Raw genomic sequence first — 15,115 nt, 5'->3', positions numbered from 1 at the left:
TATACGTGCCAACCAGAAGCCATGGATGACTGCAAAGGTGCGTGCGCTGCTGAGGTCCCGCGACTCCGCCTTCAGAGCTGGCAACAAGGCAGCTTTAACAACAGCAAGGGCCAAGCTGTCCCGAGCCATCAGAGGGGCAAAGTGTGCACATGCTCAGCTAATCCACAGTTACTTCCAGGACAGCGGTGACATGCGGCGCATGTGGAAGGGCATCCAGGACATCATCGTGACTGCGCAGGTGATGCCTCCCTCCCAAATGCGCTGAATAACTTCTACACCCGGTTTGATATGGAAAATGACATTGCGGCGAGGAAGTCCACCCCTCCTACGAATGACCAGGTGCTGTGTCTCTCTGTGGCCGACGTGAAAAGAACCCTGTGCAGGGTCAACCCATGGAAGGCTGCTGGACCAGACAACATCCCTGGTAGAGTGCTCAGAGGATGTGCAGACCAGCTAGCAGATGTTCTCACTGATATCTTCAACATCTCCCTGAGCAGCACCACCGTTCCAAAGTGCTTCAAGGCCGCCACCATCCTCCCCGTGCCGAAGAAGTCTTCAGTGTCCTGCCTAAATGACTACCGTCCCATTGCATTTAAATCCATCATCATGAAGTGTTTCGAGAGGCTCGTCATGAGGCATATCAAGACCCTGCTGCCCCCCCTCACTGGACCCCCTGCAGTTTGCGTACCATCCCAACTGCTCGACAGATGACGCCATTGCCATCACCCTCCACCTGGCCCTAACCCACCTGGACAAAAAAGACACATAAGTTCGGATGCTGTTCATAGACTTTAGTTCAGCACTCAACACAATCATCCCTCAGAAACTGATTGGAAAGCTGAGCCTATTGGCCTGAACACCTCCCTCTGCCACTGGATCCTGGACTTGCTGATTGGGAGACCTCAGTTAGTCTGGATCGGGAGCAGCATCTCCAACACCATCACACAGAGCACGAGGGCCCCCCAGGGCAGTGTGCTCAGTCCACTGCTGTTCACTCTGCTGACCCACAACTGTGCTGCAACACACAGCTCGAACCATATCATCAAGTTCGCCAATGACACGAGGTCTCATCAGCAAGAACGACAAGTCATCTTACAGAGAGGAGGTGCAGTGGCTAACTGACAAAACAAAACAAAAGAGATGGTTGTTGACTTCAGGAGGGCACGGAGTGACCACTCCCTATTGAACATCGATGGCTCCTCGGTGCAGATCGTAAAGAGCACCAAATTTCTTGGTGTTCACCTGATGGAGAATTTCACCTGGTCCCTCAACACCAGCTCCATAGCAAAGAAAGCCCAGCAGCGTCTCTACTTTCTGCGAAGGCTGAGGAAAGTCCATCTCCCACCCCCCAGCCTCATCACGTTCTACAGGGGTTGTATTAAGAGCAGCCTGAACAACTGCATCACTGCCTGGTTCGGAAATTGCACCATCTCGCACAAGACCCTGCAGCGGATAGTGAGGCCAGCTGAGAAGATCATCGGGGTCTCTCTTCCTGCCATCACGGACATTTGCACTACATGCTGCAAATGCAAAGGAAACAGCGTTATGAAGGACCCCATGCACCCCTCATACAATCTCTTCTCCCACCTGCCGTCTGGGAAAAGGCTCCGAAGCACTTGGGCTCTCACAACCAGACTATATAACAGTTTCTTCCCCCAAGCTATCAGACTCCTCAATACCCGAAGCCTGGACTGACACCTTGCCCTACTGTCCTGTTTATTATTTATTGTAATGCCTGCACTGTTTTTGTCCACTTTATGCAATCCAGTGTAGGTCTGTAGTCTAGTATAGACTAGTATAGTCTCTGTGTTTCTTTTTATTACATAGTTCAGTCTAGTTTTTTGTACTGTGTCATGTAAACCATGGTCCTGAAAAACCTGGTCTCATTTTTACTATGCACTGTACCAGCAGTTATGGTCGAAATGACAATAAAAGTTGACTTGACTTGACAGCCAGTATGAAAAAGACAACAAAAGGTACAAATTCAAAATAAAAGAAAAAATTAATAATAATCAGAATGGCTCATAATTGGAGACCTCTTCCCAGAAACAAATGGGTTCTTTGTGTCAATTCAGGACCAAGTGGTTCACACAAAAAATTATCAAAAATACATAATAAAAGGCCAACAAATTCAAGATAATAAATGTAGAAAATGCCAAGGAAAACCAGAAACAATCCAACACGTTGTGGCGACCCATTTTCTGCGCAGGCGAAACGGCTCACAAATAGCCAGCGCGCGGGGGGAGACTTTGGTATGCACCTCTGACGTAATTTCCACCCGAAGAGGACGGACGCTAGGGATTAAATGCCAGCACCGTGAAGTTTGAATGAACTAGTCTCGAAACGACTTACCGACTGCGTGTTGTTATTTCAGTGCTGTGTGTAGCACATCACTACATTGGTGACCCCGACGGTTCAAACGGGATTTGGACCAAAGATGACAGAAAACTGCCGACTTTCTGGATGCTGTGACCACTTGTGTGGTTTAGCCAAGCAGAAGCCCAGTTCCAGATTCGGCAGATATCCTCTGATTCCATGCGTTACTATCACGTGGTGAGCGCCCTTGACCAGGAGACGGCTGACCAGGTTGCGGATTTCATACAGTGAAATCATACCAGGCCATGCGTCCAACAGTGGACCAGACCAAGCCCGGCAGGAGCACACAACACAGAGGCAGGAGTGAGGAGGCCAGTGAACAGTGGTGTTTCTACCACCAGCAGTGGGGCACAAAAGCCCGCCGTTGTTGCCCGCCCTGTAAGCTGCCAGGGCCAGCTGCCACTAATGACTATGGCGGCTGGCCACCAGGACAGCCTCTTGTACGTCTGGGACAAACAGTCGGGACGCCGCTTCTTGGTTGACACCGGAGTGGAAATCAGTGTCTTGCCCCTGACAGGGTACGACACCCGCAACAGGAAGCCAGTTCCCACCCTGAGGGCCGCAAACGGCAGCACGATACGGACCTATGGCACCCGCACAGTGCAGCTGCAATTCGGCGCCAGCTGGTTCCCGTGGGACTTCACACTGGCCGACTTGCAAGGGAAAAGACTGGTACATGCCGAGACTTTCCAGGCATTCTCCCTGGGTGAAACCAAGTTGCCAGCTCCACACCTGGACTCCATCACACTGTTGGACAACGAATTCACCAGAATCCTGGTGGACTTTCCATCGATTCTGGCACCGCAGTTCACGGCAGCCATGCCCAGACGTGGAGTTCAGCACCACATCCCGACCAAGGGACCACCCCTCCACACCCGCGCACGAAGGCTCCCCCCCGGAAAAGCTCCGCCTGGTGAAGGTGGAGTTCAAGAGGATGGAAGAATTGGGGATCGTACGGAGGTCTGACAGCCCATGGGCCTCCCCCCTGCACATGGTGCCCAAAGCAGCTGGGGGTTGGAGACCAAGCGGCGACTACCACAGACTGAATGAGGCTACAACTCCAGACCACTACCCCGTGCCGGACATACAGGACTTTGCAGCAAACCTGCACGGGGCAAGAGTATTTTCCAAAGTAGATCTCATCCAGGGATACCATCAAATCCCGGTGCACCTTGAAGACATCCCCAAAATGGCACTTATCACCCCGTTTGGCCTGTTTGAGTTCCTCCGAATGCCGTTCAGCCTGAAGAATGCTGCACAGACGTTCCAGCAGCTAATGGATGCGGTGGGACGCGACCTAGACTTTGCGTTCATCTACTTGGATGACATCCTTATAGCCAGCAATAGTCGCCAGGAGCATCTGTCCCACCTCCGCCAACTCTACTCCCGCCTGAGTGATTTCAGCCTCAAGATCAACCCGGCCAAATGCCAGTTCAGTCTCGATACCATCAACTTCCTAGGCCACAGAATTACTAAAGATGGGGCAACACCTCTGCCCGCCAAGGTAGACGCGATCCGCCACTTTGCCCGGCCCAACACGGTCAAAGGCCTACAGGAGTTCGTTGGTATGGTGAACTTCTACCACCGTTTCCTCCCCTCAGCAGCCCGTATCATGCACCCGTTGTACACCCTGATGTCGGGTAAAGGCAAGGACATTACTTGGGACGAGGAGGCTGTGGCCGCTTTCGTTAAAGCCAAGGAAGCCTTGGCGGATGCCACGATGCTGGTGCACCCTAGAACGGAAGTTCCGACCGCACTCACGGTGGACGCATCCGACACAGCAGTCGGTGGGGTGCTGGAGCAGCTCATCGAGGGGTGCTGGAGCAGCTCATCGAGGGGCGCTGGCAACCCTTGGCGTTCTTCAGCAAGCACCTATGACCACCCGTACTCAAGTACAGTGCCTTCAACTGGGAGCTGTTGGCACTGTATCTGGCAATCCGGCATTTCAGGTACTTCTTAGAAAGCAGGCCGTTCACCGCGTTCACGGACCACAAACCGTTGACCTTCGCATTCACGAAGGTGTCCGATCCCTGGTCGGCTCGCCAGCAGAGACATCTGTCCTACATCTCCCAGTACACGACAGACATCCAGCATGTCTCGGGAAAGGACAACGTCGTGGCAGACGCCCTCTCCAGACCAGCTGTCCAGGCCCTGTACCTGGGGATGGACTATGCAGCAATGGCGGAGGCGCAGCAGGCAGACGACGAGATGCCCAGCTACAGGACCGCAGTCTCGGGTTTGCAGCTGCAGAACTTTCTCGTAGGCCTAGGTGAGAGGACCCTCCTGTGCGATGTGGCTACCGGCCAACCTGGAGGTGGCAGGTTTTTGACTCCATACACGGTTTGGCACACCCATCTAACAGGACAACCATCCAACTGGTCTCCAGCAAGTTCGCGTGGCACGGACTTCGCAAGCAGGTCAGTGAATGGGCCAGAACGTGCGCGCAGTGCCAAACAGCCAAGGTGCAGTGGCACACTAAAGCCCCGCTGCAGCAGTTCGAACCCACCCACCCGAAGTTCGATCACATTCATGTGGATATCGTGGGCCCCCTACCAGTGTCCCGAGGAGCGTGGTACCTCCTAACTATGGTAGACCGGTTCACGAGGTGGCCAGAGGCGGCCCCGCTCACCAACACATCTGCCGATTCCTGCGCCCGAGCACTGATTGCAACCTGGGTAGCACGCTTCGGGTACTGGCCCACATTACCTCCGACAGAGGCGCCCAGTTCACCTCCAGCCTGTGGTCGGCTGTGGCCAGCCTGTTGGGAACACAGCTACACCACACTACTGCCTACCACCCACAGTCGAATGGACTAGTGGAATGCTTCCACTGTCACTTGTAGTCGGCTCTCATGGCCCGCCTGAGAGGACCTAACTGGGAGGACGAGCTTCCCTGGGTCCTGCTTGGAATTCGCACAGCGCCCAAAAAGGATCTGCACGCCTCGTCGACCGAGTTGGTGTCCTGGCCATCCCAGGAGAGTTCATACCAGCCCCAAGAGGGCAAGAGAAAGAACCCGCAGCAGTCCTGGACAGACTACATGAGAGGCTCGGCAACCTGGCCCCCATACCAACTTCACAGCATGGATGGACCCCGACCCATGTACACAAAGAACTGCAGAACCGCAAGTTTGTGTTTGTACAAAAGGGCGGACACCGGGCACCGCTACAGCGGCTGTACGAGGGGCCGTTCAAGGTGATCTACAACAATGGGTCCACGTATGTTCTGGACATTGGGGGGAAAGAGGAGATTTTCACGGTGGACCGACTCAAACCAGCCCATGTGGATGGTGCAGCCGGTCGAAGTTCAGGCACTGCGGCGCAGAGGCAGACATCCCAAACAGAGGCTGTGGACATTGGGGGGGTGGGGTGTATCGCCGGTTCTGGGGGTGGGGGGGGGGGGTTATGTGGCCATCCACTTTCTGCGCAGGCAAACTGGCTCACAAATAGCCAGCATGCGGGGGGAGACTTTGGTAATGCACCTCTGATGTCATTTCCGCCGGGAGAGGGCGGGCGCTAGGGATTAAATGCCAGCGCGGCGAAGTTTGAATAAACTAGTCTTGAAACGACTTACTGACTGCGTGTCGTTATTTCAGCGCTGTGTGTAGCACATCGCTACAGCATTACAGGATCCTGTAGCAGTTTAACTCAATCTGATTACTTACACAATCACAATCAAATGGTAAATATCATTCACCAAAATCTCGCTTTAAAATACAAACTCATAAATTAAATTACACCTTATTATAAATATAAGCCTGATCTACTTTTACAGCTAGAGTGCCACAAATTATATTACGACTGGGACCTCTGCTTTTTGTAATTTTTATTAACGACCTGGATGTGGGGGTAGAAGGGTGGGTTGGCAAGTTTGCAGACGACACAAAGGTTGGTGGTGTTGTAGATAGTGTAGTGGATTGTCGAAGATTGCAGAGAGACATCGATAGGATGCAGAAGTGGGCTGAGAAGTGGCAGATGGAGTTCAACCCGGAGAAGTGTAAGGTGGTACACTTTGGAAGGACAAACTCCAAAGGCAGAGTACAAAGTAAATGGCAGGATACTTGGTAGTGTGGAGGAGCAGAGGGATCTGGGGGTACATGTCCACAAAGAAATGGCAGCCGAACTTACTAAGTGTTTTGCCTCAGTCTTCACTGTGGAAGATACCAGAAGAATGTCAAAGATTCAAGAGTGTCAGGAGCAGAAGTGAGTGTACAGGCTATTAATGAGGAGAAGGTGCTTGTGAAGCTGTAAAGTCTGAAGGTAGATGAATTACCTGGGTCATATGAAATACACCCCAGAGTTCTGAAAGAGGTAGCTGAAGAGAATGTGGAGGCATTAGTAATGATCTTTCAAGATCGTTCCACACAGTAGGCTTATTCAGAAAGTCAAAAGGCATGGGATCCAGGGAAGTTTAGCCAGGTGGATTCAGAATTGGCTTGCCTGCAGAAGGCAGAGGGTTGTGGTGGAGGGAGTACATTCAGATTGGAGGGTTGTGACTAGTGGTGTCCCACAAGGATCTGTTCTGGGACCTCTACTTTTTGTGATTTTTATTAATGACCCAGATGTGGGGGTAGAAAGGTGGGTTGGCAAGTTTGCAGACGACGCAAAGGTTGGTGGTGTTGTAGATAGTGTCGAGGATTGTCGAAGATTGCAGAGAGACATTGATAGGATGCAGAAGTGGGCTGAGAAGTGGCAGATGGAGTTCAACCCGGAGAAGTGTGAAGTGGTACACTTTGGAAGGACAAACTCCAAGGCAGAGTACAAAGTAAATGGCAGGATACTTGGTAGTATGGAGGAGCAGAGGAATCTGGGGGTACACAGATCCCTGAAAGTTGCCTCACAGGTAGATAGGGTAGTTAAGAAAGCTTATGGGGTGTTAGCTTTCATAAGTCGAGGGATAGAATTTAAGAGACGCGATGTAATGATGCAGCTCTATAAAACTCTAGTTAGGCCACACTTGGAGTACTGTGTCCAGTTCTGGTCGCCTCAATATAGGAAGGATATGGAAGCACTGGAAAGGGTACAGAGGAGATTTACCAGGATGCTGCCTGGTTTAGAGAGTACAGATTATGATCAGAGATTAAGGGAGCTAGGGCTTTACTCTTTGGAGGATGAGAGGAGACATAATAGAGGTGTACAAGATATTAAGAGGAATAGACAGAGTGGATAGCCAGCACCTCTTCCGCATGGCACCACTGCTCAGTGCAAGAGGACATAGCTTTAAGGTAAGAGGAGGGAAGTTCAAGGGGGATATTAGAGGAAGGTTTTTCACTCAGAGAGTGGTTGGTCCGTGGAATGCACTGCCTGAGTCAGTGGTGGAGGCAGATACTCTAGTTAAATTTCAGAGACTACTAGACAGGAATACGGAGGAATTTAAGGTGGGGGGTTATATGGGAGACAGGGTTTGAGGGTCGGCACAACATTGTGGGCCGAAGGGCCTGTAATGTGCTGTACTATTCTATGTTCTAAGTCTATGTTCTATGACTGATCAGTTATTACAGATAGGGCAATCTATAATAACTATCACGATATAATAATACACGATAAACAAGCAAGAACAACTTACTTAATAGACACGGCCATTCGAAACACACATAACATATAGAAATCAGTAAGTGAAAAACACGAATTGTGCTGAATTAAAAGAGGGAACTGAAAGACTTCAGAACATGAACAGGGTATATATTGCCCTGATAGTAATATCTACAAGTAGAATCATCACAAAGACACTACACAACAACGTTAAACAATTAGGGCTACACAGTAATATCTAAGTAAATCTTCAGAAAACCACAATACTGAACACCACTAGAATAGTCCAGAAGTTCCAAGCAATTGAGAAATGAATGTGCTTGGCTATGCGGTACCTCAAGTTTTACCAGCTTGAGCTGAGAAAAAAATAATAATCATAATTTGCTCTTAGTAAATAATGAGGAGAAATATTCATTAAAATCCCACCATATACTGAAGCTTGAATTGAAATGTCCCTGTTAATCTCTAACGGGACCTACTCTTTCCATTACTACCATTTTATTCTTAGTATAGAATAATATATAATAATATATTATAGAACCTTTGGGGATTTTTCTTAGCCTTATCTGGCAGATCTACCTCAAAGCCCTTTTATGCACTCTTGTGTATTCTTAATCTTTTTATAGGCAAAGGATTCATTCTCTATGACTTCTTAAACCTAATGTATTCTTCTTCATTTTCCTGACTAGAACATCAATATCTTTTGTCAGCCAGGGTTCCCAAAACTTGCCAGGGTTACTCTTCACTCTAACAGGAACATGCTACTCTTGGACTCTGATACCACACTTTTAAAAGCCTCCGCCTTGCCATTTATTCCTTTCCATTCAAACATACTCACCCATCTGACCTGCTACCTAATTTCTCCAAAATTAGCCCTATTCTACTTAACACTGCAAACAGTGGATCTGGCCTGAACTTTCCTATCATAGGCTTAAAACTAATAGAATTAATGTCACTAAACCCAAAATGCTCCCTGACAGACTCTTCTGCAACTTCTCCTACCTCATTCCCAAGGGGAGACTCAGTGTTACACTCTCTCCAGTATGTCTCTCTATATATTGACTCAGGAAGTTTTCCTGGAGACACTTCACAATTTTACCCTTTTTATAACTTTAACACTCTGGACGGTCTAAGGAAATTGAAATATTCTACTAATATACAGTCACCTTTGACTAATACAGTTATTACAATGATGAACATTTTCTGTACACACCTGATCCTCAAGTTCCCATTGACTATCAATACAAGCCACTGGAATGACCCTCCTGTCCTCCCCATAGAGTCATTGGATGCCTTTGCTCTACTGCACCATCACTATGTCTATTTGCTTAAACTTTATACATTTTCTTACCCGAATCTGACCCCCAACTCTAGTTGAAAGTTCTAACTACAGGATAGATACAGAAATTTTGTTACGTTGGACACACTGCTCTCTCTGAAAAACATCTCTAACTATGTATCACCAGCAGAGAGCCAGGTTTATGTAGTCTGTAAGGGAAGCTGAAAACACAACCCGAGACTGTGAGACTCCACTAAACATGAAAGTAATGTAAGGATATGCATTAGTGGAAGAACTTTACCAATACAAAGGTGACCCATGAATTCTGAAGTAAGAAAATACTTACACAGCATGGGGCTCTTTGAATCTGCCAACCTGCTGAATCTGGTACATGAGATCGCCTCCGTTCACATACTCCATCACAAAATACAAACGCTCCTGATGCAGAAACAACATAGGGTAATAGAATAACTTCTCACAGCAAACAAAGATTAACAGTACAACACACTAGAATATCTTCACAATCCCATTTTCAGCCAGAACAAACTTTTTTTGTTTGTTTCTTCTGTAACATTATGATTCCAAGAGCAATAAACTAGGATATAGGATTAATTCAGAGGAATGATCAAAACTGCACACTCTGCTCCAAATTAGCCCCAATCAACATTGTTAATGTAACATCCCAACCCCTGTATTCAATATTTTGATCTATGAAGGCCAATATGCCAAATGCTCTTTTTATGACCCTATCTACCTGTAATACCACTTTCAAGGAATTACAGATCTGTATTTACAGACCCCTCTTCCAATTCCCTGCTGTTCATTGGTGTAAGTCCTACCCAGGTTTATCCACACGAAGTGCAACATCTCACACCTGTCTGCATTAAATTGCATCTGTCATTCTTCAGCCCAGTTTTCCATTTGACCCAAATCCCACTGAGAGTTTTGATAGTCTTCCTTGCGGTCCATTACACCTCCAATCCAGCTGTCACCCACAAATCTGTTGATCCAGTTTACTACACTCATATCAGTGATACAGACGACAAACAACAATGGACCCAGCACTGATCCGTGTGGCACTCCACTAGCCTCAGGCCTTCAGTAACAAACATTTACTCCCAATCACTGGCTTCTCTTGCTAAGTCAATGTCTAATCTACAGTAATTTGCTACCTCATACAGAATGCCAAGTGAATGCGCCTTCTTAACTTGCCTACCATGCAGCACTTTGTCAAAAGCCTTGCTACAGTCCACAGAAAACATCCACTACCTTTATGCATCAACTTTTTTGGTAACCTCCTTGAAAAATCTCTATAATAATATAGGTTAGACGTGACCTCCCATACACTAACCATGTTGATTACCCTAATCAAGCCCTATTGAATCAAATGCTTATATCTGGTCCTTGAGAATACCTTCCAATAATTTACTCACTACTGATATCACATTGATGCCCATAATTTCTTGGCTTATTCTTAGAGCCCTTCTTCAACAATGGAATAAGATTAACTATCCTTGAGTCCTCCAACACCTAATTCAGAGGAATGATCAAAACTGCACACTCTGCTTCAAATTAGCCGCATCAACATTGGCACCAGAGGACTGGAGGACAGATAATGTTATATTAAATACCTCTGCCAGGGCCCTTTTAGAAAGCCTTCTCCTTCACCTTGTCTCAGAGCAACATCATGCCTTCCTTTAGCCTCCTAATTTCCCTGTTTCTTATACTCAAGTGCCTCATTTGTTCTTTGCTGCCTATACCAGATATGTACCTCCTTCTTCTTCTTCTTAACCAGGACTTCAGTATCTCTCAAAAGCCAAGGTTCCTTAAACCTGATAGCCTTGCCTATTATCCTGATCTGTACTCCCAAAATTTCACTTTTGAAGGTCTCCCACTTACCAAGCATCCCTTTGACAGCAATGAACTATTCCAATCCTTTCTGATGCTATCAAAATTGTTCTTTCTCCAGTTTTGAATCTCAACCTGAGGACCACACCTATCCTTCTCCATCTGGAAAATGATGGCATTATTATCACAAGATCCAAAGTGTGTCCTTACCCAGACTGCCTGTTTAATTCCTAAATGGGAGATCCAGTATCACAATCTCTCTTACACATACTGCTGTCTCATTCCTAAATAGGAGGTTCAGCTGAGGAGTAACAACAAGATTATATGGGTCGGCACAACATGGAGGGCTGAAGGGCCTGTACTGTGCTGTAGTGTTCTATAGTTCTAACCCTGACTGGTAAAACAACATTGTTTCTGGAAATAGCAATGAAGACTCCTTCTACATCCGAGTACAACGGTATTCACCCAGGACTTGCATGACTGACAATAGTGAAAAACAAGAGGAAGCTATTGACACATTATGAAGGAAGCCCTGAACACCACCAGAGATGGAGAACCTTCATTGCCACCCTGAACACCAGCAGCATAGTGTGTAGTCCTCTTTCTCACCATTGACTCTAAATGAACACACCACTGTTGTCAAGGATAGGGTTCCTGTTATCCTCACCTACCAACCCATCAGCCTCCATCTTCATCACATAATTCTTTGAAGGAATCCCACCAGAAAATGCATCTTTCCCTCCCCCCAGCTTTCTACGTTCCACAGGGATCACTCCCTACGCGACTCCTTTATCCATTCGTCCCTTCCCACTGATCTCCCTCCTTGCAAATGGAACAAGTGCCTCACCTGCACCTACACCTCCTCTCTCACTACCATTCAGGACCTTAAACAGTCCTTCTAAATAAGGCAACACTTCTCCTGTGAGTTTTTTGGAGTCACTTACTGTGTTCGGTGCTCCTGGTGAGGCCTCCTATATATCGGTGAGACCCGACATAGATTGGGAAACCGCTTTGCCGGGCATCTATGCTCCGTCTGCCAGAAAAACCGGATCTCCCAGAGGCTACCCATTTTAATTCCATTTCCCATTCCAATATGTCCTTGGCCTCCTCCATTGTTGTGACGAGGCCACACTTAGGTTTGAGGAACAATGCCTTATATTCTGTTTGGGTAGCCTCCAGCTTGATGGCATGACCATCGATTTCTCAAACTTGCAGTAATGCCCCCACACTCTCCTACACCATTTCCCATTCCCTTGCCCGCCCATTCCTCATGTTATCTCCTTGCCTGCCCATCGCCTCCCTCTGCTGCTACTCTCCCTCCTTTATTCTTTCTTCCATGGCCTTCTGTCTTTTTCACCAATCAGCTAACTAGCTCTTTGCTTCATTCCTCCCCCTCCAAGTTTCACCCATCACCTGGTGCTTCACTCTCCCTTCCTGCACATTTCAAGTCTACTCCTCAGCCTTTTTTTTCCAGTTCTGCCAAAGGGTTTCAGCCCGAAAGTCAAACGTACTCTTTTCCGAGATGCTGCCTGACCTGCTAAGTTCCTGTGTTGCTCGGATTTCCAGCACATGCAGATTTTCCCTTGTTTGCAGAGATTGAATGACTGGGAGAAAGTTTGACAGCTAAAGGTGAGAAAGTGTAAGGGAAATTTCAAAGTAGACTGTAATCTAAACAGAGGAGTGCTGTGGTGAGTACAGAGGAATCTCAGTGTAACTGTGTACACATCATTTGGAAGGCACAACAAGTGATAAGGAAGTCAAATGCTTGCCTTTATGCTCACCTACTTACCATGGTCTGGAAGCAGGAGTGCAGTTGGGTCAGGAACTGGGGTTTCCTGGGAGCAGCCAGAACTCTCTTCTCCACCATGGTACACTCTACATCATCGTCCTGGATCACCACATCCTTCTTCAGGATCTTGATGGCATACAGCTCATCAGTGCCCTTTCTTTCAGCTAACATTACCTGTAGAGTACAGACAGGGCATACAACACACAGACACAGACAGTTAACAAAGAAACACAGGCTGAATACTGTAAGCTCAGCCTACTGAGGAGTGACTGAAACAGCAATTGTTCTTCTCCTGCCTTACAGCCACAGGCACTAGCTCATGGCCCAGTAAGCATGTCCAGGTCATGCTTCAATGTGAATCAAAGCACTGACTGCCAGCATAACGCAGCTGACAACCACATTATTTTTGCTTAACAACCATCCAAGTCTTCCAATGCAGTGCTAAATAGGACCATAAATCCCATTTGATTTTTTTTGTGCTGAAAAAGATCTGACTGGCACAGGAGGGCCAAAGGCTGGATCTACACCACCTTTGACAGTGTTACTCTCCACCCTACAGGTTTCCTGACCTAAGCAATAAGAACACAGAGTGAGGGTCTAAGATGACGGAGTGCGGGAAATAAAGGACTTGCGTTTATATGGGACCTTTCCTGGATTTCTCAGGGCCTTTGACAGCCAACAAAGTGCTTTAGAGGTGCAGTCTCTACTACATAAAAGGTATTGGAACAAAATATCAGCCCATCTGTCCATGTGATGGTGTGACTCCAACTGCCTTTTCTCAATATAATGCCTTGCATATTTCACACCCACTGACAGAGTGAGCACTAGAGCCTGTGTTTAACACATCCACAAGGGGATTCAGTGATAGGCTGATTCATGCACTCACACTACTTTGACTCCTACACCTTGACTCAGCTCACCTGCACCGCTACTCTAACATCCTCTCGTGAAGTTGCAGGGAAAAATTCTCCCCTAAATAATTTCACTCCAAATAAATGCTCCTCTTCAGCTTTTATATCTCCATTGGTACTGCCTCTATAAATGAGTTGCTTGATTGATTCTGTGCATCTGGAAACACACCAAGAGAGTGTACCCGACCACCAGAGTAACACCAGCATTCACTTCATCTTCAGTTTCCAGCAGTTGCTTGTTCAGGAGTTGCAGAATTTCTGCTCTCTCCCTGACCACATTTATCCTCTACTTCCAGACAGATCATCCTTCACTGGAAATCCTCACATTCACTCTCTCCACCAGCATATGTGGTGTCTTTCAGTCTCTCTTGGTTTCTCACAGCCTTGACACTCCCTCTGTCTTCTGCTTCTCTCTGTAGCATTAATGTGACTCGGACACCGCAGTATTAAACACACACGTTTATTCACCAGACTTCCATTTTACAAAAACCCCCGCGTTCTGACGTCATATGCACTCCGCCCTATGAATACTCACATAATACATTACATCCCCCTTCTCAAGTTTTTTTTTACAATACTGTGTATTACCAAAACAATGCCTCTAGGTATGACTTTCTAACATTACAACAGCATGACATAAACTAATAAAATCTTAACTTCTCATAATGTATTCTACATTGTATCTTACAATACTAACAGCAGTATATTTTCTTTTACTAACATAGACTAATAAACCTTTTATTTCACCCCTTGGAACTTATAACAAATGTGATTTTGTCTCAAACTGTGCAAGACTGTAGGTAGATCTAGTCTCTGTATCTAGCTGGAAGTTTGACTTGTCTCCCAGACCTTGTGTGATAGAACTGTGACTGTGCTTGTCATTCAGAGTCAGTCTCTTGAGTAACCTCTGTGTCTGCATTTCCACCTCGGTCTGTCTGCGCCGAACTTTCAGTCATTGCGTCGTGGGGTTTCTTCACGCCACTCACTCTTGGTGTCGTTTGTTTCCATGTCTGTATCTGTGGAAATGTCATGTGTATCTGTACGTGGGAACTCCCTCCCGCCCGTCTTCAGCAGATGCTTCCTGTTCCTCCTGTAGACTCTTCCATCCGGCGTGCGAACTATGAAGGATCTTGGCTGCTGATGCCTGTTCACAACCACAGCTGGCTGCCAAGTGTCTCCTCTCTGTATTCTGACATTTTCACCTATATGCAGATCTGGTAACTGTCTTGTATGTCTGTCATAGTAGCTCTTTTACTTTATTTGCTTGTACTTTAGCTTGTCATGTACTTGAGCATTACTTTCAGGAGTCAGTAGAGTTGTGGATGTTGGCAGCTTGGACTTCAGACGACGTCCCATCAACAGCTGTGCAGGAGAGAACCCCACA

General features: G+C 47.2%; 1 protein-coding gene across 3 annotated transcripts in view; it reads right to left on the bottom strand.

Moving 5' to 3' along the window:
• Positions 1-15,115, bottom strand: part of LOC132399478 (protein kinase C beta type) — a 346,894-nt gene that overhangs the window by 65,335 nt on the left and 266,444 nt on the right. For all 3 annotated transcript variants that reach the window (XM_059979897.1, XM_059979895.1, XM_059979896.1), the window contains 2 exons: positions 12,821-12,994; positions 9,530-9,621 (listed from right to left, as the gene is read on the bottom strand). In XM_059979897.1, coding sequence (XP_059835880.1) covers positions 9,530-9,621; positions 12,821-12,994 — 266 coding nt within the window. The remainder of the gene's footprint in view (positions 1-9,529; positions 9,622-12,820; positions 12,995-15,115) is intronic.

The sequence above is a fragment of the Hypanus sabinus genome, chromosome 9 (assembly GCF_030144855.1).
Source record: "Hypanus sabinus isolate sHypSab1 chromosome 9, sHypSab1.hap1, whole genome shotgun sequence".
NCBI classification, from domain to species: domain Eukaryota; kingdom Metazoa; phylum Chordata; class Chondrichthyes; order Myliobatiformes; family Dasyatidae; genus Hypanus; species Hypanus sabinus.
Note: the sequence above shows the minus strand (reverse complement) of the source record. Positions and strands in the feature narration are given on the sequence as shown.